General features: G+C 42.4%; 1 protein-coding gene and 1 long non-coding RNA gene across 5 annotated transcripts in view; one reads left to right on the forward strand and one right to left on the reverse strand.

Moving 5' to 3' along the window:
* Clnk (cytokine dependent hematopoietic cell linker) overlaps positions 1-27,093 on the forward strand; it is an 81,803-nt gene that overhangs the window by 13,978 nt on the left and 40,732 nt on the right. For 2 of the 3 annotated variants that reach the window (XM_074042611.1, XM_074042612.1), the window contains exons 3-9: positions 1,506-1,549; positions 4,337-4,478; positions 5,457-5,563; positions 10,817-10,862; positions 24,798-24,823; positions 25,028-25,047; positions 26,118-26,228. In XM_074042611.1, coding sequence (XP_073898712.1) covers positions 1,506-1,549; positions 4,337-4,478; positions 5,457-5,563; positions 10,817-10,862; positions 24,798-24,823; positions 25,028-25,047; positions 26,118-26,228 — 496 coding nt within the window. The remainder of the gene's footprint in view (positions 1-1,505; positions 1,550-4,336; positions 4,479-5,456; positions 5,564-10,816; positions 10,863-24,797; positions 24,824-25,027; positions 25,048-26,117; positions 26,229-27,093) is intronic. The other variant, XM_074042613.1, reaches the window with a different exon arrangement.
* On the reverse strand, positions 1,200-10,253 carry LOC141411011 (uncharacterized). Of its 2 annotated transcripts, none has more exons than XR_012435876.1 (3): positions 10,057-10,253; positions 5,707-5,740; positions 1,200-1,641 (listed from the first exon to the last, which is right to left on the reverse strand). It is a non-coding gene; the product is annotated as an uncharacterized lncRNA (long non-coding RNA). The 2 variants fall into 2 exon arrangements; XR_012435875.1 differs by lacking the exon at positions 1,200-1,641 and adding an exon at positions 5,381-5,542.

Raw genomic sequence — 27,093 nt, forward strand, 5'->3', positions numbered from 1 at the left:
GAGTCACCACCTTACAAAAGAGGTGGATGTGCTGATAAATCCACACTATTTACTTTATACTTTGGTATGGTGAGGGAACCCAGGGCAAAAGGACAAAGGTTTAAGAAAATAACAGCTGGGGCAAGATTTAGAAAAGGGCCGTGCCATACTGCTCTTCAACAACTGGACAAAGTCCAGTTAGCAGCCAAAGGAAGAAAGGAAATATGATTTTTTTTCCAGAAATAATATTTTCCATTAATTCATAGTGAACCAACGGTTAAGAAACTCTCAGTTCTGGTCCTGAAGCCAGCAGGAAACTTCTCATGCACGTGCTAATAAAGAGAATGTGATAAGAACATTTCCTGCATTTAATGCTGTAGCAATACAAAACTAAGATGTCACTTTAGGGAAATGAAGTCTCTGAGGAGCCAAAAAATCCAGTCAGTCATCTGAGCAGTTCTTGTATGGTTTTGCATAATCTGAAAGTAAATTTTAAAACAAAATATTCAATGCTACCATGACCTCAGGCCATGTTTCATTTTAAAAAAAAGAGTCCAAGTGAGGGAGTGAAGAGTGAAGAAACCTGGACTGAGGCTTCTTCCCAAACACTGATGAAAAACCAATGGGGTTGTAATACATATATGCATGGAAACAACACAAGGAAACTCTCTGTGTAGCTATCCTTATCTCAAACTAGCAAAAATAACATGTTTCTCTTTTTATCTTTTGTTTTTTTCTTCTACAAAATCAGAGAACAGGAGGGCAGAACAGGTTCTGCTGCAGGGGGGGTTGGCACCAGTGGGAGAGAAGAGGTGGAAAGAAAAGGGGTAGGAGGATGAACAAGTGTGAATGTGTATGCAAATAATATATGTAAATGCAAAAACGAAACCTGTTGAAACTGTTCCAGGAATCAAGGGAGGGAGGATGGGGGAGAGCAGTGGAGGGAGTAATTAAAGTATGACATATTTGATACATTGTAAGAACCTTTGTAAATGCCACAATGTACCCCCATTCAGCACAACAATAAAAAAAATCAATGGCTCAATTTCTGGATGTTAGGACATATGCCTGGAGGTAGAGATGGCTGAATGAATAGATCTGAGTCTTGTCCTCAAAATACTTACAGACCTTGGAGGAGACAGTCTCATGGACAAGAGTTTTGTGAATACAACATGCCAAGCAGTGTGGGGTCTCTAGCTGTTGAGTAAAAACTTGGGGAGCAGTTGCTGGGGCATTTTCTAGCCTTACAAATTTTACTCTGCTGTGGGAAGAGTGAGCCTTCCTACCTCCATAGTTACCACTGGGTATGAGTTTCCTTTCCTTTCCTCCTCTTCCATGCCTGTTTTGCAAGAGCAACAGATAGATTGAGACAAATGGAAATGAATGCTTAGGTTCTGAAAAATACAGTCACAAAAAGTTAATTGCAACAAACACAAGATTTCTAGGGAAAAACAAGGGCCCAGGCTTTTCAATGTTTTCAGCAACCACGGGGATTTCAATGACATGTGACATGTTTTCGTTGACAGGCCAGTACCAGACCATTAACCAGCCTCTTCCCCACCTCGATCATGTAAGTCAGCTGCTTCCCTTAACTAGTGTGTCAGTCTTTGGTACTTACAAAGCAAGTGGATCTTGGTATAAAACTGTATTCCAATTCCCCAGCTATAAGATGGAGACAAAATTAATGCACACAGTCAGTGTGGAAACTAAAACAGGTAAAAATACCAACACATGGTGCTGGCAAGTGTATATGACTAAGATACTTCATAACACTCATGGCAAAATCTCACCTTGAAACAAACTTTCTGGAAGGTAATGCATACAAAAATATCCATTTTTTGGACCAATAATTTCACATTTGGGAGTTTAACCTAAGGAATTAGCCTAAATTTCAGACTACTATTTAAACATGCAGTGATAAGTGGTAATAATGTATTTTAAATGACAGCATATTGGAACCATGCTAAATAGTCAATAACACAGAAATAGTTCAATATGCTATGGTCTTTTGAGTCTATGTGAAATATTTGGAAAAAATTTTAATAGCTAAAGAAAAAGATTAAAATTTATATTAACTCAAATATCTAGGAAGTAATTATATTGTTAAAACATATATGCATAAAATTTAAATAGTTTATATATGTATAGTTTATGATAGATTGATAGATTGATAACAGATTGATAGAATATTCCTGTAAAATCATTGATTTATTACTAGTTGAAGTACCTCTTTAAAATTTTAATTAAAGCCATGGACCCTTACTTAGGTACACAATATTTAACTCTTGAGTAGTAAATATTGGGCCTGTAGATAAGAACCCCTGAGACTAACCGAAAATAGAGAGATATCACTCACATTTAAAGCATGCATTTCTCTCTCTCTCTCTGTCTCTCTCTCTCTCCTCCCCCACTGCATAAAACAAATTATATTCACTCCAGGGGGCAAAACACTGCTGCACACTGTCTGGACCAGATAGAAAACAGGCTCCAGCTCACATCCTCAGTTCTTCTAGCAGGCAAAGAGTTTGCACCATGGGGAGTACTGGCAGTTGCTATAACAAAACACAAAAGCAAATGTCCCTCTGTCAACCCCCCAGTGGAGCCCCTGCCTGTGCTCCAGCTCAGAACTCACTTCTGGATAGAGCTCTGGAACCCAGTTCCATACCCTCGTCTTCTGTGTGTGTTGGGAACCTCCTGGAAGCCAGAACCTGCCAGCTATGCTTAGCCCTGGACACCTCTCTCTGCCTTGCTCAGTGCATCAACCAGCAGGAAGTGAGCTAACATGCCCTGAGCCCCTATCATAGGGCAGATGCCAAGATCCTTTATGTGTTTTCATAGTTACCCTCTGGCAATGACCAAATAAAGTAGGCTTAGCCATCCCCAATGTACAGATTTAGCATCTGAGGCAGAGAGGTGACATGGCCTCCCACTGGTTAGAAAGTGGACCCACAATTTAGGACCAGGACAGAGTGGCTACAAAGCCATGCCATTACCAAGCCAGTCTCACCTGGTTTCACAACCAAGAACTTCCACATCCTGGCCCATCCTTCCTCCTAAGACAAGACCAAGGAGGTGGAATTCATGGTAGCAATCCCTGGTCTCTGTGGGCACAGAATCAATGACCCCATTCAATGGTATATTTCTTGAAGATTGGTACCCATTCCTGCCATTCCGGGTTTAACCCCAGGTCCCTTGATAACTGCCTATGTTAGTTTGCTTGGATTGCCACAAAAAAATTCCATAGCCTGAGTGGCTCAAACAACAGGCATTTGCCTTCTCACAGTCCCTGAAATCAAGAGATGAGGACCCTGCCTTTGGATTACAGCTGTCTGCCTTCTTGCTCTTGGGCTCATGTGATCTTTCTCCAGTATAAATATGGTGGAGGAAGAGAATGTTTTTATAGGAACTTTAACTTTTTAGCTTTAGCTTTTCTTGTCAATTTCTGCAAAAACTGAAGAAAAAGGCAGCTGAGATTTTGATATGGATTCTGTTGAATCTGTGTATCAATTTGTGAAGTATTCTTATCTTAGCAACATTAAGTCCTTAATCCACACACAGGGAGTGTCTTTTCACTTACTAAGTTCTTTTTAAATTACTTCCAACAAGGTGTGTGCAGTTTTTAGTGTACAAGTTTTGCATTTCTTTTGTTTAATTATTTACTTTTAGGTATTTTATTCTTTTTGATACTATGGTTAATATCCCTTCCTTCCTTCCTTCCTTCCTTCCTTTCTTCCTTTCTTTTTCCCGAGGCTGGCTTTGAAATCTCAGTCCTCCTGTCTTAGCCTCCCAAGCGCTGGGATTACAGGCATGAACCACCACACCTGACTTGCCATTATTTTCTTAATTTTTATTTTCAAATTGTTACTAGTGTTTTTTTTTATAAAAAACAAATTGTTATTATTAATGTATACAAGTAAACTGAATTTTGTACAGGATTGACTATATATTCTGGCACCTTGCCTAATCTTTTATTAGTTCTAAATTCTAATAGTTTTTTAATGGATTCTTTGTATTTTCTATCTATAAGATTATTGCACTAATACACAGGCACCCTTTCTACTTTAAGCATTCACTCAGGAAATCCAAGATCACCTCCTTGTTTTAAAGTCAACTGATTAATAGCCTTATTTACATCTGCATGTCCCCCATACAGTGCGTAGGTGGGTATTTGGTTGACTAATCAGAGATGAGAATGTTTTGGAATCATCTTTAGAATTCTGCCTATCACAAGAATTAAACTTGTGATTAAGATCCTAGACCCAACTCTTAAGTCAAGAGTTATCACTCCCAGAGCTGATGCCACAGCCAGTGACCTTTGCCCCTTCCTTTGACTCACTCCAATGTGCCACCCGCTTAGAAAAGGAACTTCACTGCAGTCCTGGATGGAGCAAAATGCCATAGTGATGACGACTATGAAGACCCCGAGCTTCAGCTAGCAGAGGCGTGGACATCCATGAAAATTTTACCAGCCAGGCCTATAAAGGAATCTGAATATGCAGGTAACATTGAGGGTTTGCCTAAAATCTGAAGTCGTGTGTCCATGCTGCAATGTCTGAATTGAGCACTCTAGGTTAAAATCCTGCCTCCACGACTTACTAACCGTGTAACTTTGAACAAGTCTCTAAAACTCACTTTGTCTGATTATAGAGCTCCTAATATTAGGACTTACTCCAGATCTGCATGGTAGAAGAGTTTAGTACAGGGAAGACTTTCATCTCACTTGATTGATTTTGTAGTAACTAGCAATGAGTGGTTCAAGACATAGGAGAAAAGTCACTTATTAGTAGGGAGAGACCTAGCTGCCCACCCAGCTTGCCTTTTCCCACCTGGGCACACAGGACAGTGTCAGCAGGTTCTCTGAACTTTAGATAGCACACACCATTGTAAAAGAAAAGAGGAAGGATGCGTGATTTCTGAGGGTCTGGCCCACTGAAAGGAACCTACAGAACTTTCTTTAGAGGGAATCACCTTGTAAATAATAATGATAATTTTTCATTCATTTACTTAATACCTATGTTGTGTCAGTCACCATTTTAGAATTGACCAGGGGACATAGGACAAGGAAAGCATAGCCCATCCCCTCAGGGAGCTTTCAATCTAGTGACAGAAACAGAGAGATAATCAGAGAAATGTGATAGAACATGACAAGTGTGTGAGGAGGAGAGTGAGGGTGGGTGTTGGTGGTGTGGCCTTGGGAAGATTTTAAATGGTGTGGCATAGCTCAAATCTTTGAGGGCTAGCAGAATTTCTCAGGTGGATGAGAAAATGAGGGATGATCAAGGCCAAAGGTAGATGTGGATTCATGTGAACCAGGTGCAATAATTTTCCTCTTTGCACCTGAGGTTCCTCAGCTGTTAAACACAGGTTTATACCTGCACCATGGTGATTAGATGGGATTGTAGACATGTGGAGAGTTGGTAGATTTTAGTCTGCTCATCCACGTGATGTACGAGTTTAATAGCTTTCTTTTTGTACAGATACGCGCTATTTCAAGGGCGTGATGGATACTTCCCTTCTGTTACATCCCAAGTCCTCCATCTCCTGTGAGGAGCAAACCTGGAACCTGCAAATGAGGCGGGAAGCAGTGAGTAAACGCTGGGCCCTGACAACCAGTCAGGGGTAGGGTTCTTCATGACCTACAGGGAGTTGTTCCCGCTCTTCTTCCCCAAGGTATCATGTCTGCTGATGAGCAGGTCAAGCTCAGCAAGGTCCAGGGAGCTGACTCACCTGACTGGTAGTCAGCTGGGTCCTGTGGAAGAGTCTAGAGGAAGGAGAAGAAACACTTATTCAAGATGTTCTGTGAGCCAGGCATCAAGCTAAAGACTTTCACAGCCATCTTATCAAATGCTCACTGCATTTTTCAGTCAAAATCTAAACTCAAATCTTTCTGATAAAATATATCTTGTTTCCCAGATTCTTTCTGATAAAATAAATCATTTTGCCCAATCCGAAAAATGTATCCTTTGGCCCAGAGCCCAGCATGGGTAACACACAGCCTTCTGAGCCTCTGGAAACTCAGCTACAACACAGGAATGAAAATCCAACCACGCTGAGTTCAAAAGGCTGTTGGGAGGCTACAACAGATTTCTTTTCTTTCTTTCTTTATTTTTTTAAGTGGGATTGGCATTTGAACTCAGAACTTCCTGCTTGAAAACAGGTGCTCTACTGCTTCAGCCATGTCTCCAGTACATTTTGCTCTGGTTATTTTTGGAGATGGGAGTCTCACAAACTATTTTCCTCGGCCTGTTGGCTTCAAACTGTAATTCTCCCAATCTCAACCTCCCAAGTAGCTAGGATTACAGGCATGAGCCACCAGCATCTGGCTACAACAGATATTTTATAAGAGTATTTTGTAGGTGAAAATGCTCTAAACACATAAATCGGTTTTCATTTTTAATAAAATGTTGTCTAGTGTTTAATTTTCTTAATGGAGAAATGCATAAAATAAAGATTAATCACCCCGGAGACTGCAGGGTTACTGATCATAACATTTCTGATGCATTTCACACCAGTATTTCCTATGCAAATATATTCCATGCAAAAGAATCCTGGTTTTATACTATATATATCCCTGCTCTTCTTTTTCACAATGAGTTCTGTTTACAAAATAATTTCCCATGTAATAATTTAGAATTTAGAATGAGAATTTTTATAGTTATCCATACCTCCCATACAGAATTTTTAATTATTTTACTTAACCATTGGACAGAAACATTTTAAAGGTTAAGGGTTCACATTGTAAAATTTCTGTCTTGAAAAATTGCTTCAATTTCTCCTCTCGGAAGCCCCACATGGGGATGTCCCACTCATAGAACTCTTATCAGAACTGGATTTTACTCTTTTAGTCTAAATTTTTTAATAAAAGGGAAGATTTTACCTTTTTTTTTTTTTAGTTTGGACCTACTTACTAGTGGGTGTGAGCATGCTTTTGAATGTTTGCATTGTTGTTTGTGTATTGTATGTGCACAGCGTTTATTTGACTAGAGGACTTCTGTTAATATTGACAATATCTTAGCCTAGCTCGTGCTGCTGTAACAGAATAGCTGAGACTGGGTAATTTATAATGAACAGAATTTGTTTCCCACAATCCTGGAGACATGTAAGTCCAAGTTCAAGTTGCCAGCATTGGGGAATGGCTCTCTTTCTGCATTACAACATGGCAGACGGACAAAGAGAATAGGAGAGAGGAAGGAAGGTGGAGGGAGGGACCCAAAGTCAGTCACACTTTTATAACAAACCCACTCCCATCATAACAACCCCCCTCTGAAAATAATGGCATTAATCCATTCACTCATGGGAGTGAAATACCCATGGCTTCATCACCTCTTAGTACCGTCACAATGGCAAGGAAATTTCAACATGAGTTTTGGAACAGACAAGCATTCTAACCATAGCAGGTAAGGAAAGGAAAGAACAAATTTTACCAAGCAATGCCATTCACAGAGAACCAGAAGAGCCATGAAACAGTACACTCTCCTACACTCGCTCCCAGTTGAACACTCCAGTCACTCAACAAGTTCACTCAAGTCTTCACAAGTTCACCGTGTCTTCAGGGCCCACCAGGGTCAGACACAGTTATAGACTCTGGGGACAATTCAGTGAAAATCCAATTCCCTGCCCTACAGAGAAGGCTACACGCCATCGGGAAGAAACCCATTATAAATAAATAAAGAATAGAGAATATGGCAAATGAGACTTGATTTAGAAAAATAATGAAAGCAGGATAAGGGAGGTCAAGGAAAAGCTTTCTCTGTAGAGAATGGACTAAACAAACGAATGACACTTAATCCTTAAAATATTCTTGTAAGAGGAACACAGCCATCCATCCCCATTGTAACACCTGCCCTATGCCTTAGTCTGCTTACTCCTCTCCCTGGGTTTTTCTTCTCTTACTATCAGGCCTTGTGGCTGTTGTAAGAATGCATAGAGAGCACTGTGGGTGACAAAGCAATCAGTACATGACATCTTTGCAAGGTCAGGGATTATTGTAGCCCCAGCACGTGTGCCTTTAAGAAAGTAGTTCTCGGTAGATACTGATTAATGGATGGAAATGAACAACCTGTCAGTCACCTTGAAAACGGGAGAGTCATTTCATAGAAAGAAGCACCGAGCCTCTCCCCAGCTCCATGTCTGTTCACACACAGAGCTCTTCTTCAGACTGGCCTTCAGCCTTCTCCTGCTTTACTATTTTCTACCATCACCAAGAGCTGCACCTGGTGCAGCCTGCCAGGGGCTAGGGGGGCTGTGTGACAGGGAGGAAGGCATTTCAGGGCACTGCCCTAGGGGCAGAAAGCCTGTCCAGGGAAGGAGTGATGGAGCTGAAGAGTTATAAGGAGAGGAGAATGCTCAGCTGGTGGTTTGAGCTTTCCTTCCCCTAAAACTCACTGATAACCTGCCCCCCGTATGTGTAAGGAAAACTTCGTGGATAGAAGTGGGTTTTTTTTTTTTTTGGAAAAAATAATCCTCACTTGATTTTTTAATAACAATTGTGGCAGAGTCTAAGCATCCATTTTTAATACTGTTTGTGTGGCCACATTGTCTTTGTAGCTTCCTGGTAAAACCAATTTCTCCTTTGGGACAGATACTTTGCAAGCAAAACTACAACCTCCTCAAATTAAGTCCAGTGAAGTCACTGAGAAAAACTTCCCCAGGAGGGAAGCTGTCTTACAAACTTAAACAATGTCTTGGCCTCAATTTAGATAAAGAGAGAGTTTTGCTTTGATAATCAATGAATAATCAAGTTTTTATGGCAAGCAGATTGATATCTTTTTGATTCCGACCTCATTTCTGAGGGTTGATTCTTATTAGTTCTCTCATGTATGCTGAGATGGAACTCTCTGTGGGGTGGATCTTCAGTCACCCTTAGAGGCCTGTTCTTTTTTATCTCAGTCCCTTAGTTGGTTATAACTGTCTCACTCTAAATGACTACTGTATTTATTAAGCACTTACTGTGTGTACCAAACACTGTGATCACAATGAAAGTGTAAAGGTGCCCACAGTCTAACAGAAGAGGCAGTGGCAGTTTCAGTGTCATATGAAGCACAGAGATGGAGGTGAGCACAGAGCTCAGCCCATGGCTTCTGCTAAGTCTTCTGGAGGGTGCTGTCTGCTAAACCCTTCTTTCACACCTATAACCCTCTGCATTTTAATCAGTGATTCACAACAGAGAGGGGGTGCTGCCTCCCAGGAGACATTTTTAGTTGTTGCAACTAGGACAGTACTGCTGACATCCAGGAGTAAAAGACAGGGACGGTGCTAAGCATTGTCCAGAGCACAGGACAGCCCTTCAAAGCAAGAAATGATTCAGCCCAAATCTCTACAGAGCTGAACCTGCAAAACCTGCAGGTGCAGCCGAGTCCTCCTCTGAGTCCAAGCTGCTATTCCTCTTTGATTCCTCACGGTCCAGCCTTCCAGCAGGCACATAGTAGGCACTGATAAATATTTGTTTGATTAATAGAGAATGGGAGAAACTCCTGGGTTGAACAGGAGATATTCCTGGGTCTGGGATCTTGTACTAATACCATCCAAGGCACCTGTTGCAAAGGAGACACCAAAAACTCATGCAAAAGACTGACCCAAGACACAAAGCAGCATTTGGCTGCCAGGGGAGAAATGCAGGGGCACTGAGGAAGCCCCATCCCAAGACTGGGGGTGTGCAGGGCCCATTTAAAAATGGAGTCAAGAGAGTACCTGTCCTGCCTTCCTAACCAGTCTGGCAACAGGGGTAGAGTGGGAAGGACACTAAGGGAGATGCTCTGTGTAGGGCAGGCATGTGGGGAGACTCTGAGCAGAGGCTATAACAAAAACATCCAAAACCTCTCCAGCACCCAAGCCACAGGTAACCCTGGAGAGACTGGAAGCTGGTGACTCTATGAAGGAACACAAAGTCACAATAAAATCCATCCAGCACTCAATCCTGACCACACTGGCCAGCAGAACAACAGTCACACTCTTTCCAGGCACAAACACTGGGCCACTGAAGATGAGAATAGTGAGAGAGGTCATCTCCTTCCATCCACTTTGGCAGCCAAACTCAGCACCAATAATAAAGAAAAGTACTAAGACCCCAGTACTGACCTAGGCTGAAAGGCTTTCAGAGACCTGGGGCCTCTTAACGAGAGTTGCATCACCTGATTCACCCGCATGTCTTCTGTAACACAGCCATTAACCATCCACGAATGCCTCTGAAAATATTAATAATGACTCAGTCATTCCACTTACGGGAGTGCTTATGGTGCCTTGCGTTCTAGGGGCGTTGCACTCTGTGACCCACGTTATTCCCCTCCTTCCAAGGAAGCAGTACTTTGTTACTTCCATTTCACAAATGAGGAAATTGAGTCTCAGAAGGCTGAGTGGTTCACATTGCCATGGGTAAAGGGGGTGGAATCACCTCTATGGCGTTCACTCAAGGCCACATTCTGCTCAGCCAGCTTGGTCACTTCCATGTCCCTTGTTTTGGCTATTGGTCTACATCACAGCCCAAAGGCATAAATTGGCAGGGTATTTTCCCCATTATAAAGAAGAAAATGCTGATGTTCTTAATATGCTAAAAGCCTTTTCCAAAGTTGCAGGGCAATAAGAAATAGGACTGAATTTCCAACACAAGCGTTTTTGTGCTCTGTAAGGAGCACCCGAACCACTGCACCCTTTGCCAGCAGCAGTGCTCGACTTTGCACATATTTACTGATTGCCAATCACGCAGGTGAGGCAGAGTCTAAGAACGGCGAGTCCAGAGATGTGTGCATTTATCCTTGGGACTCTAATGATGCAAAGTGGCTGGACATTCAGTCGCATAGTCACAATTTAAGAGATAATGGTGCCACATTGTCTTCTACAGGTGGACAAACCCATTCCCAAGGACCTCAAAAGCCAGCACTTTAAAGGTAAAGTCACATCGCAAACATTTGAAATATAAGAGTGTGTTTGTCTGTGGTTGTGGGTTATCCTGCACAAGATGACCTGTTGAATTTCCCCCAGGAAATAACTAAGCTTAGAGTCACACATTCCTTCTGCCTTTCTATTGCTTTACCTTATTGACAAAGAAAATCAATTGTGAAAATTCATTCCATGTTGCAGCATACTCAAAGGGAGTTGTTTCAAAACATATGGATTGCATGAAATACATAACTATGTTATTTCCACAAGCCTACACCTGGAAAGATCACAAGACAGAAATCTAATTTTAAAATGTTGATTAATTAATATGAAAACAGGTTTTAAAGCTTTAGGCAAAACAACTCAATTTGAAGATGAAAATACAGGTATAAGCCTGAAAGGAAGCAATCAATCCCACTAGTGATAGAAGCACAAAGGAAGGACAACCAGAATGATTCAATGATTCCCTTATAGGTCTCCCACTGGCTGCCCTTTGCCCCAACTCTTCTCAGTGTCCAACTGGAAAAGATGACAGTCATGTGAGCTACATTCCCTAATAACTGAAGCACACTGAATTCACCTTTTGTGTGTCTAATGGTGTGTTCTATAATGGCTTACTAACACTACCTTGTCTTTAATGAGAATGTGTAACAGAATCCCAACAGGAAACAGATGTCACACTCAAATTAGGATAACTTAAGAAAGTTTATTCACAAAGGAACTAAGATGGAAGTGTGTGGGGTGCCAGGGAGGAATAAGGAATCATAGTATAGAAACCATTCAGGCAGCAGTGGGGCTGAGGGGACAGGTACTGAAAACCACAGGGGCACTGCCTTGAGAAGAGGGTTGGAGGGGCACCACCAACCCTAGGACAGCCTCCCAGGGAGAAATCTATATTAGTTAGCCTCCCCTTGCTATGACAAAATCCCTGAGGAAAACAATTTATAAAGAGGAAAGGTTTATTTTGGCTTCTGGTTTCAGAGGTTTCAGTCCCTGGCTTCCTGGTTCCACTGGTTTGTAGCTGTGTTGAGACAGAACGTCAGGATGGGAAATGTGTAGCAAATCTCCTTTCATGGCAGCCAGAAAGTGGGGAGAGAGGGAGAGAGACAGACAGACAGGAAGGAACCAGAGTCCCAATATCCCTTTCATGGGCATGCCCCCAATGACCTAAGTTCTCCCCACAAGGCCCCACCTTCTAAAGGTTCCACCACCTCCCAATAGTGCTACAGGCTGGAGACCAAGCCTTCAAAACATGATTGGGGGACATTTAAGGTGGAACCATAACAGGATCCAAGGGACTAAATAACCTTCATCTCCAGCCTCGCTCTGACCTGGTGCTGAACTCCCAACGGCCGAACCCAAGCAGAAGTGAGAAGGCAAGGCCACCTACCTGGGGTCATAATGCAGACAGCAGGGTGAAGGAGAGGAGGATGGTGGAGGGGAAACCAGGGACGCTCACAGCAAAAAGCATGGTGGTCAGAGCGAGTCAGTAGTCAGGAGTCTGGGCTCTGCCACTGCCCGCCCTGTGACCTTAAGCAAGGCTCCTAATCTTTCCAGCCAAGCTTTCTTCCTTCAAATGCAGAGCAGGACAGGGCTGGATGACCACTCACTTCAGCTGCATTAATGGAAGGAGGCTGGCTCCTACAACACGAGAAGGATCCTCGGTTCCCCTGTCCATGGCTTATCTGCAGCCTGCACAGTCTGTCGCCCTCCTCCCTGCTCCTAAACCCCAGTGGAACATAGGCCAGCTGTCCTCTCAGTGCCTCTTGGGTCCTTAGGAATGGCAACTGGGCAAGGCACTTGACTTGGAGCTCCACTCCATTAGCTGATGTATCTTCGATCTTAGAAACACCAAATGAAGTATGTAGAGATGGTGTTTTTACTCTCCTTAGCAGACAAAGGGTCAGGAGTGCAGAGGGATCACAGGCCAAACCAGGATTATATGATACACAAATGCCCTCGGCGACAGCTGGACGTTCTGCAGGCTTCCTCTCAGAAACACATCCTAGGGAGGGAAACACGAGAGATGAACTTTGGGTTGCTGTCTTTCTTATCAACCCCTCTGGACATCCACCCTCACTTCCTTGGCTGCAGAATGTCTTCTGCCATTATTCCATGTGTCAATATGTCTGTTTATCTATGCATCCACATATTTACCTACACTCCGCCTCAGTTCCTAAAGCTATAAGAGGAGATAATAAAGCCTTGAATAGTAAAATAGAAGAAAATTAAAATCCTGGGAAAAATCTAGATAGATCTGATTAAGATAAAGAAAAAATTTAGGATCCTCAGGCATACGTTTCTAAATTCAATGAAAATCAGCTGGACCTCCTAAACAGCCTATAATCTCAGCTGTTTAGGAGGCTGAGATTAGGAGGATTGTGGTTTGATGCCAACCTGGGCCAATAGTTCAGGAGACCCCCATCTCCAAAATAAACAGAGCAACATGGATTGGAGGTATGGCTCAAGCAGTAGAGCACCTGCTTTGCAAGTACAAAGCCCTGAGTTCAAACCCCAGTCCTGTAAAAATAAATAAATAAATAAACTCCATGAGAATTGAAATTTGCCTCTAAGCTTCTTGGTAGTCTAGGCAAAAAGTGACCCAAACTCTTTTATGGAATATTAATTTCTTCTGGGAGAGAGACAAGGATGTAGCTCTCGGATCACATTAGTGCTGCCTATTTTATAGGGGATGTAACCATTTATAGGGGATTTACCATTGCTACAAAAATATAGCTGCTTTTTAAAGCAGACCCCAGTGTTCCAGGAGACCATGAGTGCAGAAAGGATCTCAGTGAAGTCAAGGCTTGCTGGGACTGGAGGGGAAGCTATGCAGAAGACTTCTTCAATAAGAGTTAGTGTGTCTACATCTCCTGCTCCTACTCTTGACTCATGGCTGTGCAGGACCAGCTGAGTCCAGGGCAGTGGACAGAGAAGGGAAATAAAAGGGACAGGAATTAATATGAAGCCCCCAGTTTTAGGATCAGCCATCTTGCTGGAAAACACTTGGATGATTTATGTGTTTATTACAAAATTCTATATTTTTGATGCAAACATATTCTCAGATAATTTATTCATTCTCACAAAATGTCACAGAAAAAAACATATCAGTTGGTTCAGTGATGGAAGAATTTTATGATGATATTTTTCATCAAGTTGAGCAGTTATAGATTTATGTTAATGTATATTTCATGTCATTTTTCTTGCAATCATATTCTGACATTATCTGGAAACCATCTGATTTTAAGACTTTATCTTCCCTGAAGCTTGACTTTTTTTAATTTTTCATTCCAAGATATGGGTAAAAGTTTATTTGGAAGCAAAGTTGTTCATGATGAACCACTCACATTAGCCACAGATCCAGAAGAAATCAGCTCGTTGTCAGAGGCGGGGAGCTGTAATTTTCAAATGTGACACAGCTTAGTTTCCTAGAAAACCAAAGCTGAGGATAAAGGAGGCTAAAATGCATTTCTCTTTGCCCTAGATGTGAACCGAGCACAAACTCTAAATCAGTTTCCTTTGATATGACAAGTACACTATATTCAGAAATGAACTTATAAAGAAATACAATAAACCACCCAAGAAAAGAAAAAAGAATTATGCATAGACGACGGAGCACTACACCCAGAACCACGAGCTTAGCTGAAAAGAAGTAAAATAGAATTGCACACAACGCCTTCAAGGGCGCTTTGTACTAGTTTGCTTTTGGGTGAATTTAGATGGTGATGGAACTAGAATGGAGGTGAGTTTAGAGTTTATCTGTTTCAGAGCTCTCGTCTTACATGAAGAGCCTTAGCAAGGGAAGTGGCTTGCTCAGAGTCAGCCACCAAGTTGTCAGAGCCAAGACAGACCTGGTGTTCTCTCCTGTAAAGTGATGTGCCCAGGGCTTCCCTGCACAAAACGCCAGTACAAAGCATTCATATTGCAAACTCCTCTTGTTCTGTGAGATCCCATTAGTCCAAACCAACAGTTCAGTGCCCAGTTCAGTTGACCATAGTGCCCTCTGGTGGCAGAATATGGTAACACAAGACATCGCGGTGATGGAATTTGGTACACTGTACATTCCATCCTTTAACAGAAACAACAGGTCTTAGGTCACAGAGTTGATCAGCAATAAACTAGATTATTCACTTGCCATTTAGGATTTTTTTCAGCCATGACTCATGAGTGAAAAGCATCACAGGCATTGATATAATGCTTGGATCAAAGCTAACACTACAAACTTTGTAAAAAGTCACTCATTAATGGGACGACAGAGCAGTGCTTTTTCTCACCACCATGCAGGGAAAACAATAAGACTCACAGAAAAGGAAAGCCATCTGATAACTGTGTGATACAATCAATGTTTTTCCTACAGAGAGACATGAAGTAGTCAAAATTAGAATAAATAGCAAAGTTTTCAATAAGTGAAGCCCAAGAAAATCCGTATCTCCCAGTAATAATTCCCTAATGAAAACTCCATTTCCTAATGGGACCCCAATGTACAAGGACTGTCTTCACCTAGACAAAATAAGCAACTCCCCTACAAAGCCATTTCATAACCTCTTAATGAATATGCACAATGAAAACTCTTTTTTCTCTGTAACTGCCCACAGTTAACTAGGATCAAACATCTCAGTTTGCTCCGGACTGAAGGATTCCTGAGAGGCAGGATTTAACTTTCAGAACTAAAGCCAGAGGAACCCAGGCCAGCTGGACCAAGCTGGTTACCCTAGAGGTAGCCTCTGTATCTGCATGCCTTACAGGCATGGCAGCAGGGTGTAGGGCTGCTTTGTTTATTACAACAGAATCTCCATCATCCAGCCCCCCCCTTGGAGACAGGCATGGCATTCCTCACAGACTCTCTGATGCTCCCCAGGGTCTGGCCACTTTCCCAGGCAGCCTGCCCCCCCTTAAATTGCCCCAAACTGTTTACTTTCAACACAAGGGACAGCTCTGTCTTCTTACAACTCCTTCCCATTGGTTCTTGCTCTAGGGAGCTCAATGTGAGTTGTCAAAGAGTCACATTAAATAAAAGGGGGGGTTCTTCTTTTTGTCTGGGTTAGACAAAAGTCGATATCTCTTTGCTGGCCACCTTATCAGAGCAGCGTGAGTCTCTAAGAGAGAATATATACCATATGGAGTCTTCAAAATGGGAGCCTGCTGCGTCCTGGGCCCATTGTTGAGCCCCAGCTCCAGAGAACACTGCAGAAAAGCTGACACAGAAGTTAACATTATTTTCTGCTGCAGTTTCACAGTGCATTTCCCATTCAGGGTTGCATATTAATTGTACATATTAATGGGGTTCAATGTTGTAATTAAATACCCATATACAGCACACACCAATCAATCCAGCCTTGCTTTATCTGGCCTCCCTGACCCCTTCCCAAACTCTGGTAATCAGCATGTTGCATTCGGGTCAACCTTTTATTTGTTTACTTTTAGCTCCTACATATGAGAGAGAACATGCAATACTTGTCTTTCTGTGTCTGGCTTAGTTTGGTTGACATACAGTTGCCCAGTTCCTTCCATTTGGCTACAAATGGCAGGATTTCATTCTTTATGACTGAATCATACCCAATTTTGTAGATACACCACATTTTCTTTATTCACCCATTGATGGGCACCTACACTGATTCCCTATCTTGGCAGTATGAATGCTGCTGCAATAAACCTGGGCAAGGCATCACTTGGGGCACATATTCCCCAACCTATGTACAGGAAGGAGCCTGGTGGGCATAAACCCTTTCTGTTGCTCATGCCTCCCCTCCTGAGTGTCCCTGGGGAATGGTGGAGAGTGCAGGCTTGCCCTTGCTCCTCCCTACTTATTTTTCTAATTCCATATCCTACATCACAATGTGAAAAAGAAGTTGTGAATAAAAAACATTAAATTGGTTTATTAAAAGTTGCTATTCACCCATGGCTCACGCCTATAATCCTAGCTACTTAGGAGGCAAAGATCAGGAGGATCACAGTTCGAAGCCAGCCCGGGCAAATAGTTCATGAATCCCTATATCGAAAAAAAAAATCACAAAAATAGGGCTGGTGGAATGGCTCAAGGTGTAGGCCTTGAGTTCAAACCCCAGTACCACAAAAAAAAGAAAAAAGGTTGCTATACTGTCAGCCCTCTGTATTTATGGGTTCCATAGCAGTGGATTCAACCAACCACCAATGTAAAATATTTGGAAAAAAATTCCATCTGTATTGAACATATGCAGACTTTTTACTTGTCATTGTTCCCTAAACAATGCAGTATAATGACTGTAGCATTTCTACTGTTTTAGGTATTATAAGTAATCCAGAATTAATTTAAAGTATACAGGAGGATATGCACAGGTAATATACAAACCTTCTGCCATTTTCTATCAGGGACTTGAGCATCCACAGATTCCAGTATCCATGGGGGTCCTGGAACCAATCTCCTGAAGATTCCCAACCATTCCCTTGAATGCTAGGGAGGAGAATTTTAAATCTGGAGGAAAGTGGGCATGCCTAAAGGTGAACTGTATCTGATTTCATCATCATCTAACCAATAATATTTAGCACCTACTTAATACTCAGGACTAGGGCTGGCTAAGTCCTACGTCCCACAGCAAGCACTCTGTGTGTCCATTTCTCCAACCAGACAAAGAATTCCTAAAAGAGGGGGCACACATATTTATAATAACCATTGTGATAGCGGCTCCCTTCATCTAAAATTGCTTTGTGCCAGGGCCCTAGTGTCAGGGATCTTCAGAACTCAAAAGAGCATGTACTTTATTCAGGAAGTCCACACAGCAACAGACATTGAACTGAGGTGTGACAAATGACCTCAGGAAGCAAAATAATATTTTTGGTACTCAGTAGAAGCTAAATATGATTGTCTAAATGCTGTGTCTGGGGACAAGTAGCCTTGGGTTCAAGTCCCAGCTTTACTGTTTTCCAAATAAGAGACCTTCAACAAGTAATGTAACCTCTCTAAATTTAAGTTTCCACACCTAGAAAATGGAGGAAATAGCCCCACATCATAAGGTATTCACCTGCCTTAAAAGTAATACCCAACCCAAAACCTAGGACACAGTTACTGACACATGGTGGGCCCGCACCAAGGCGTGTTGAGCTGAGCAACACTTGGCAGATCTCGTTCCCCCTCCTGCACCCTCCTCCCTTCTTCCACCATTAGAATATTCTCCTAACTCCCTCTGAAGGGTAAAAACCAACTCTTACTCTATCTATCTAGTTTAGTTTTTAGCATACAAAATAAATCTGTTATAGATGAGTTTATAAAAGTAACCCAGCTCACAGAAACCAGTTTATGAATCATTGTTTACCCTACAGAAAATACATAGCACCATTTTGGACACATGGTAGATGCATGGTGAATCTTTATTGCATTATTTCCATACCTCAGCCCATGTAAATAGTACACAAATGCCTCCTGTCATACGACCACCTAGGAAAGAGTCTGTGAGCTCAGTTGCATTTTCATTAGGTGGGGTCAACAGAGAGGAAAGTCAAGAGGACTGAGTTGCTTCTTTCTTTCTAAATTTAGGCAAATCACATTCCTTCTCTGGACCTTATTAGCCTATCTGTGGAAAATAGTAGAATGTCACAGTATTCATACATAGGTGTCCACCCACCCCACTGATCTTGTCATCCCCCTCTACCCCTAGTCACTTCACCCTCCTCCCTCCCTTCCACTGACGTCCTATCCCACCTTCCCTACTAACCCCAATCTGAGAACTAGTGAAGCATTTGTGCCTGACACTTACACCTTCTTACACCTTCTGGCCTTAGTCCAGGAGCTGTGAGAGCCAGTGGGTCCCTCCTCGGCTTTGCTTACCATCAACCTTCCCCACCAATCAATGTATCCCAAGCAATGGTTTCAGTAATTTATTGCTGCAATTAATTTCTGCAGGTTCCAGTACACTTGAAGATGCCTCTCAAACAGGCCTTGCCAAATACACATTATTAGTTACTTGAATTGTAAATTGCTTCTTCGGATTCTCCCATGATTACTCAACAGACATAACACCCTAATGGTTCACTAGTGGATGCCATAAAACTCTTAAGCACAATAAATTTTGTGATGGAGGCCAAGGTTTATCCAATTCTGTCCAAAGTCTACTTCTCTAATATAGAATGTTGCGTGGATGGTCTGTTTCTGAAATTGTTGATTTGCATGATTGTATTTCATAGATAAAGGGTATTGCCTATACGTAGCACAAATTGGATGAAAACTAAGTGAAAATTAAATATCATTTTATTTAACCCTAACAATCCAAGGAACTAGATTTCATTATCTACATTTTACAGCCATGAAAACTGAGACCCAGGACATTTTACGTAACTTGTCCAAGGTTATTCAGTATGTGCTGAAGACCCAACTTGAATGACTTCAGAGCTTTCTTTTATGGGGACTCTACTGCGTCACTGTCCCTAATATTAGGGGGCAAATTGTGGACTCCTATGTATCTGGTTTTCCAATCCTTTCAAGTCATAGATGAGGAAACAAAAAGCCCAGAGAAGTCAAACACTTCGTATTTAGCTGCTCAACTCTTGAGTCACAGCAGCTGAACTAGATCACAGAAATGGTGAATTAAACAGCTAGATCACAGGAAAAAAGTATTCAAATGCCTATGCAGATAAGGTTATTATACATTTTACTGAGAAAAGGACATGTAGCACACAATTTTAAAGTAATAGTGAAAGATATCATATTCCATCATAATTCCATAGAGCCAGCTGATTTGTTGAGACAAGATCTTGCCCGGGCAGTCGTCAAACTGTGATCCTCCTGCCTCAGTCTCCCAAGTGCTGGGATTACAGGCAGAAACCACCCCATGTGACTCAAGCCAATTGATTCTTACAGAACGTTTTTGATGACTTTTTTTTGCCAAATTCTTGTATCTGTAGCCAAACAGTGGCCACGGTTGATATAATGGCACAGACAACTTAGCTGAGTCAAATCATAGCACATGGCTGACACCACATGTCAAACGACAAGTCAGTGGGTGCACACAGTGCTACAAGTGCATTGCCTTCCTTTTCCACTTTTCATGATGTGATAAGTAGAGTCACTATGCACTTCTAAATTGAACGTGCTTTATTAACATTTTCTCTAGAACTTTTTCAAGTCTAGACAAGCAATACAACAATAAACCCAAATGGAGCTGTAGCATTTGCAAATCCCCATGGTGTAAATATTCCCAGCATGCTCAGCTGCCAATGTGAACATGACACGAAGTTGGGAAGAGATGCCTCTTCATACTAGGTCCAGCAGAGATACGAGGTAAATAACCTCACCAACATAAATAATAGTACACTAATTAGGAAGTGATGTGTTCCAGCATTTATGGTCTTTGTTTTGACAGAACGTAAAGGTATGTTTATATAATTTATTTTTAACAATGCTGTGTTTAACATCCAGATTGCAAAATTCCTGATAATGTAACAACCAGGTGCTGCAGCGTGGCACAAACCACTTCAGCGTACCACCACCCCTTTCTCTAACACTGTGAAGTTAATTTCTTAATGGTTTCTCCCTAATCAGTTGCAGAAGAGATAGTCAAACTAAGATCCACCAGGTTCTCCAGCCCTGCTGTGCTCACCCCGCTGCATTAATTCCCCCAAAGCAATACTTTTGGCCCTGGTGTAAAATCTGAACACTGAGTAGATCTCTGAGCGACGATGCCAATTAAAACTCTGGCCACCAGATGGCGCGCAGGTCAGCCTCCTCCATGGGAAAACTGCTTACTCAAAATTTAAGGTGGAAAAGCTCTCGAATCACTGTTTGGATCCCCTTGTTTGACACATAGGAAAACTTATAATAGCATTTAAGAATGTCTGTGCAATTCACCAGGAGGGTGAATTTATATTTTCCCTCTAATTTTCTATTACTTACAAGTAATAGTAAAGCATCAGTTCAAGAGTCACGCCTTCAAGTGTATTGATTCATTTATTCCACATATAAAGATCCATGCAGTGTAAGTGAGAACCCTCCACTTTTCTAGAAGATTCTCATTCATTCTTCAATCCAGTTGCTTCATAAACATTGAGCACTTGCTGTGATCCTGCCCGTGTAAATGGCAGCATCAAGAGTTTCTCTCACAAAATTCAACTCTCTCGTTCTCTTCAAGATTGCAAATATCTGAGTTGTTCTTACTTTTATCAACAGCCCCCACCAAAAAAACCAAACTTTTGTTGAATTTTATTGGAATTACCATGAAAGCTGTTTGACAACTTCGCCTGTGCGACCCATCTTTCCCACCTGTGAAGTCTCTCACATTCACCTGGACCCCTCACTTTGCAGATTGTCGATTATCTGAGGAATACATGAGGCTCCCACCATCAGTGATTGCCAGTGAGCATGGATCATCTGTCTGGAACCCTCTGGGGTTTTTGCTGCCATTATTGATAGGATTGCACACACAATTTTCCAAGTGAGGGAGGAATACCGAATGATGCTAGAGAAAAGCCCATGTAATGAAGACACAGGACACACAGACAGGGTGCAAAAACTCTATCATGTTGAACCAAAGACCTGGGTGGCAGTTCTGAGTAAGAGCAACGAGACTGGAGACAGCGCACCCCCTGATGTCGAGTTACCTTACAGGGCCTGGTGCACACTGCTGATGAAGACACATGTTGACCAGCCATCAGGGAAAGTGGTGTGGAGGCTCCTCCAAAAACTAAAACTAGAACCAGCAGTAACCATAAGGGAAATGGAACCAGTCTGTCGAAGAGACATCTGCACTGCCATGCTCCTTGCAGCCTAATGCACAATAACCAAACTATGGGAGCATGCTAAGTCTGTAGCCAGATAAACAGAGAAAGAAACTGTGATGTCTACATAACGGAGTATTTTTCAAAAGGAAGGAAATCCTCCCATTTGTGACAGCACAGATGGACCTGGTAGATGTTATGGTGGATGAATAAGCCAGATACCAACGAAATACTGCTTGATCTCAATTATGTGGAATCTAAAATCAGATTCATAGAAGCAGAGAGTAAAGTGGTGATTCCCAGGAGCAAGGCTGCACAGGGGGAATGAGGATTCAAAGCTTCAGTTACCAAGATTTATTAAAAAAAAAAAAGTCTGGAGAACACACAGCCTAATCCTTCAGCCAGTAATACTGTGTTGTGTATTTAAAATTTGCAAAAAGGGCAAATCTTATGTTAAATATTCTTACCAAGAAACAATAATGAATGGAGCAGGAGAAACTTTGGGAGGTGATGGACCTATTTATGGATTTGATGGTGTTAGTTTCAAGTGTACACTTATCCCCAACTCATTAAGATGTACAAACTAGCTTGGCATTGTGGCGCACACCTGTAATCCAAACTACTCAGGAGACAGAGATCAGAAGAATTGTGGTTTGAAGCCAGCTTGGGCAAATACTTTGCAAGACCCTATCTCAAAAAATCCATCACAAAAATGGGCTGGTAGAGTGGCTAAAGGTGTAGGCCCTGAGTTCAAGGCCTAGTACTGCAAAAAAGGAAAAAAGGTCTTTGCATATTAATCACATCTCAAAGCAGTAAAAAGATTCAGCATGATGAGGACAGTGTTCTTACCACAGTGTCCAAGACCCATGTGACTGTGGCACTTGTTCATCTCACCATCACTTCTCTGTCCTTTCCTCCCCCTTGTTCCCAGCTCAGGACCTTTGCACTTACTATTCCTTCTGTCAGGAATCCTCTTCCCCAGATACCCACATGACAGGCTCCTTCACTTTCCTTGGGCCTCTGATCTCATCACCTAACCAGAGTTGCCTCCTCAAATCAGTCTGAAATGTATCCCCAGCTCCATCCCTTACTCCCTGTGTCCCCACTGTCCCCCGTCCCTGCTTGTCTTTGTAACACTTGTGATCGTTTGTGATCATCTGTTTATGCTTTTGCTCATTTTCTGTTCCCTGCCAGTGGAATGCTGTTAACAAGAGAATGGCAACTTTAGGTTTTGCTGTTATATTCCAACCCCTCCATGAATAAGTATGTTAAAACGAAGTTCTACCTGATAGCATGTACTCAAGAATAAGTCAATGAATAAAAGACAGATGTCCTTTCTAAACTCACAGCATGGAAGCAAACCGAAGAGTTCCCTTGGATGGCAGGAACTCGATCTCCTTACTGAATTTTTTTCCAGTACTTGAATGAGTCCCCAGTAGATGTAGTGGGAGCTGTGAAAAGAGCTGGGTTCACCAGGAAAGTTACCAACACAAGAATCAGGGTAGTGCCTAGGATGGTCTGAGGTGACGCCAATAAATAATAAAATGAAGGGAAATTAACAGTATGATTTTTAATTTGGTGCCTTAAGCAAGTATCCTGTGACCTCATTGACATGGTCAAAGGTTTATCAGTAGCCCAGTCGCTGCTGTTGAAGCACGCAGTGGGTCGTGATTTGTGATCTTACAATGCCAAGCTCATCTGTTACTTCTGCTGGCTCTCAGTACATGGAATTCTTACAAAGAAGTTGATCCTCCTCCTTTAAAATGTGATTTCCAACAAACAGAAACAAAACAGGGAGAATTATTGTATTCGATGAAGTAATTAGTTTGGACTAATTAGTAATTAGAAGAGCCCTTGACATCATCCAGACCAGTTGGGTTTGTGCTTGTATTGTTTTGTTTTGCTTTGGGCCAACTGGACCTTTAACCAGAAGAAATCTTGGAAGGAGATCAATGGGAAACAAACCCTAGTAATGTTACTCAGGAACTTGGAATCGAGAGCTAGAAACCAGGCTCCCAGCCCCCAGGCTCCTTGGGGTTCTCAAGGGGAGGACCAGGGATTCCTCAGAGCATAGTTTAAAACATGGATTCTGTCCAAGATGGTTGTTTTGAAGATGAGGTGTGACCTACTTGGCCACTCTGGTAAAAGTTCAGCTTTCTATTGTAAGAGACAGACACCTCCCAGGACTTCTCCCACTGCCCTACAAATAACTTCTCTTACCACCTCACTTTCACTGGTGAGTGAACACAGCTTCCCCCTGAGGGAGGACACCCCGACACTCCAGTCCTCCACATATCACTGTAGCGCCACTCCCCTCTGCACTGGAAATTCTCGAGTTTTGGGTGGTATTTTCAATGCATGTCCATGCACTTATGTATGAACCCCTCAGTGTCAGGAACAATATCTGTCATCTTCACCACTGTGCCCCAGAGCCTGGACCTTGGCCTGTAAGTAGCGGGGGCGATCCTGGTGCATTTGACTTTCTGTCCCCAGCACATGGTACAATGCTGAGCTCAGAGTAGCAACTCAGTAATTACCTTTGAATTGAATTGTGGAAATAAAACTACCTAGAAGTCAAAAAAATCTGTTCCATATTCCTTTCAGGCTCTTTCTAGGCTTAGTTGGTTTTGAAATGTTGTTCTACCTAGTTTGTTCTTAGTTTATGTTCATCCATAAAATAAAGGTGGCCATCGATTCTGGGGTTTTCCAAAACCCGTCTATCTTGCACATTCTTTGATGCTATTTTCCTCTACTTAGAAATAACCTCAAGAAAGTGCTAGGAAGAACTTGAATTAATTATATACATATGTATAAAATCAACATATATAACTAAATATTATCTATTCACTATATCTTCCCTCATTGTTTCTTGACCAATGCATTTCTTCCTTATTTACTATTAAATAAGATTAATTATTGTAATTAAACATAGCTAGGTTAACTCTAAACAGAGGCCAGTGACTATAAGGAAGCCTAAAAAGTCACACTCCGTGTAATGACTTCTTCATTCTACTATTTTCTGACTGAGCAACTGTAGGTAAGATATTCAATGTCCCCGTGCTCCGATTCTTCATTAACAGAACAAGGGTGAGGTTTAATAGACCCTAAAACGAAAGTGCGTAGGACCATGCTGGGTGCAACAAGTATTAACTGGCACTGTCATCAGTTTTATTAAAATAAGAGTGATTTCCATAGACGCATGTATAAAAACTGTTTGGTCCCGTTCTCCTTACTCACTGGCCATCTCTCTCATGTTTCAGGGGGCAAATCCACAAAAGGAAACAAGGTAAGAGAAAACTTCAAAATGAATTTGTTCCCACTCTTTATTTTAAAAGCACAGAAATGTGGACAACATGAAATGTGGCTTCAAAAATATGTCCTAGAACCTTAAGTCACAATTTTCCATTTCAATTTATAAACCAATGTCATTAAGCTTTGGCCCTGCCCAAAGAGTAATAAACTTAATTTCTCGTTCTCTTTCCTTTTGCAGACTCCCTTACCACCTCCTCGGTAAGACATGTAAAATTTTATTTATTTTGACATGTAGTTAAATTATTTGTGCCAACACCTGAAAAAAGAGAAGCACAAACATTTGACAATTGAAAATGAATACAAGTTGTCCAAAGAAAGACTGAGCAAGCCTTCGTTCATTCGTCTCATCACTGTCCCACTCACAGTTACATAGTGAGTACACCTTCCTCTTCATTTCTTTCTGAAAGTATTTTCCCTGTCCCTTCCTCTTTCTCTCCTTTCTTTTAGTGCAAAAATCTGCAAGGTCATAAGATGACTATATCTAGCATGCCCAAATGCTCATGAAACTGGGATATACCCAATACAAACAAATCAGTAAGTCCACAATCAATCAGCTAGTCACCAGACAAGGATGTGTGTGTTTAAACTGACTTACAGTTGAAGTCAGTGGACTTTGAGGCTGTGTGGAGCCAGTCATTGCTGTACCCAGCTTGTGCATCCCTCTGCCATCACATTCATTACAGTCTGTGGCCCTTCGCTTCCCTCTTCCCCCCCAGAGGGAAGCCCCTTGAGCCAAGGATGGCTTCTTTTCCTCTCTGCATCTCCAGCACCTACTGAGGTGTCTGATACACTTCATGAATGAAAGAGCAAATGGCTGACTATAATGGGTGAATGAGGCATTCACTGACTTCAAACACCTTTATGTTTCTTTGGGGAGTACTAAAAACTCAGATCTTAGAAGATCTGGGATAAATGGAAGGCCGTTATTCTATTTTCCCACGGCCTCCTAAAACCAAAATGAGCAGCGTATTGAAAAGCATATGACACCCTGTAGAAAATTCTGTCATCCTACAGAACATCATGCCTGATCAAAGAGCATATTATAAGAAGGGACATTTAGATTCACTAGAGGAGTCAACATGCTGAGGTTTGAAGCTTCCAGAAATGGGTCAGCTGCTCTGCAACGCAGTGAGCTCCCCAATGCTGAAGTCTCTGACCCAAAGCTGGGGACAGGGAGAGTGAGGCACAGTGAATTTGGGGTCTGAGGAGCAGCTGCCCTGCAGATCTGCTCAGGGTTCTTCACTCTCCCCACTGGGCTCTTCACACAGGCCTCCTGTCCCCCTCCCAAAGAAGTACCAGCCCTTACCCCTGGAACCGCCAGAGAGCAGAACATCTTGCCCTCAGAGACAAATTGTTCCAGAAGCCCTGACAGGGACCAGGTGAGAGACTTGTCATTGCCACTGGTGAAATGACAGAGGAGTGGTGGGTGGGGGAGGGGCATGAGGGAAAGAAGCCAAAGGAGTCCCCTCTCTGAAGGACCTCCATGGGGTGGCAGGGCTGATTATACTGGAGGGAAATAGTCTTGGAAACCTGCAGTTTATTTCTAGGCCTGAGTCAATTTTGCATAAACTGCTAAGTGCCAGGAGAGAACCAGGACACTGTGTGTAAAAGCCAAAGGGGTTCAGACTGCCTGTCCTGGGACCAATTGGTCCCAGCTTCCTGTCACCCAGGCTGGAGAACATTACCATAGTTTAAAACCCTTCTATCCAAATCAACACTGCATTTCTGACAAAAGAATGTTTGAAACCACCCCTCTGGTCTCAAGGGTGGATGCGTCCCCACTGCCCAAATATGTGGCAGCTGGCTTTAATCACAAAATGTGACTAACTCGAATGAGCATATTTTTCCCCCAAGAGAGTTTGAGTTTCCCAGTTGCCTGACTCTGGAAATCGTCACAGAGGTTGGCATTGACTATTCTTCCCATGGGATGAGCGGTGCCTTCTGCAGCTTGAGGCAGCCGGCGGGAATTACTTGGGAAGCCTTCCTCTGGGTTCCAGGAACTCAGGCTCCTGGGCCCATTCTGAGCTTCAGTGGGAAACCTGTGCACCACTGTTCTGACAGGGTGTGGGGGGGTGGACATTAAAGGCATTTTGAGAGGCTCAGAAGCCATTTATCCCTCCTAATTGTCTGGTGAAAGTCTCTCTGTGTTGTCACCCTTTACAGCCCCACACAAACATCTGCCTTCCTGTTCTCTCTTCCATGCAATGCCCTCCATCTAGCCCCTCCTCTCCAGCCTATCCCCCT

The sequence above is a fragment of the Castor canadensis genome, chromosome 9 (assembly GCF_047511655.1).
Source record: "Castor canadensis chromosome 9, mCasCan1.hap1v2, whole genome shotgun sequence".
NCBI lineage: Eukaryota > Metazoa > Chordata > Mammalia > Rodentia > Castoridae > Castor > Castor canadensis.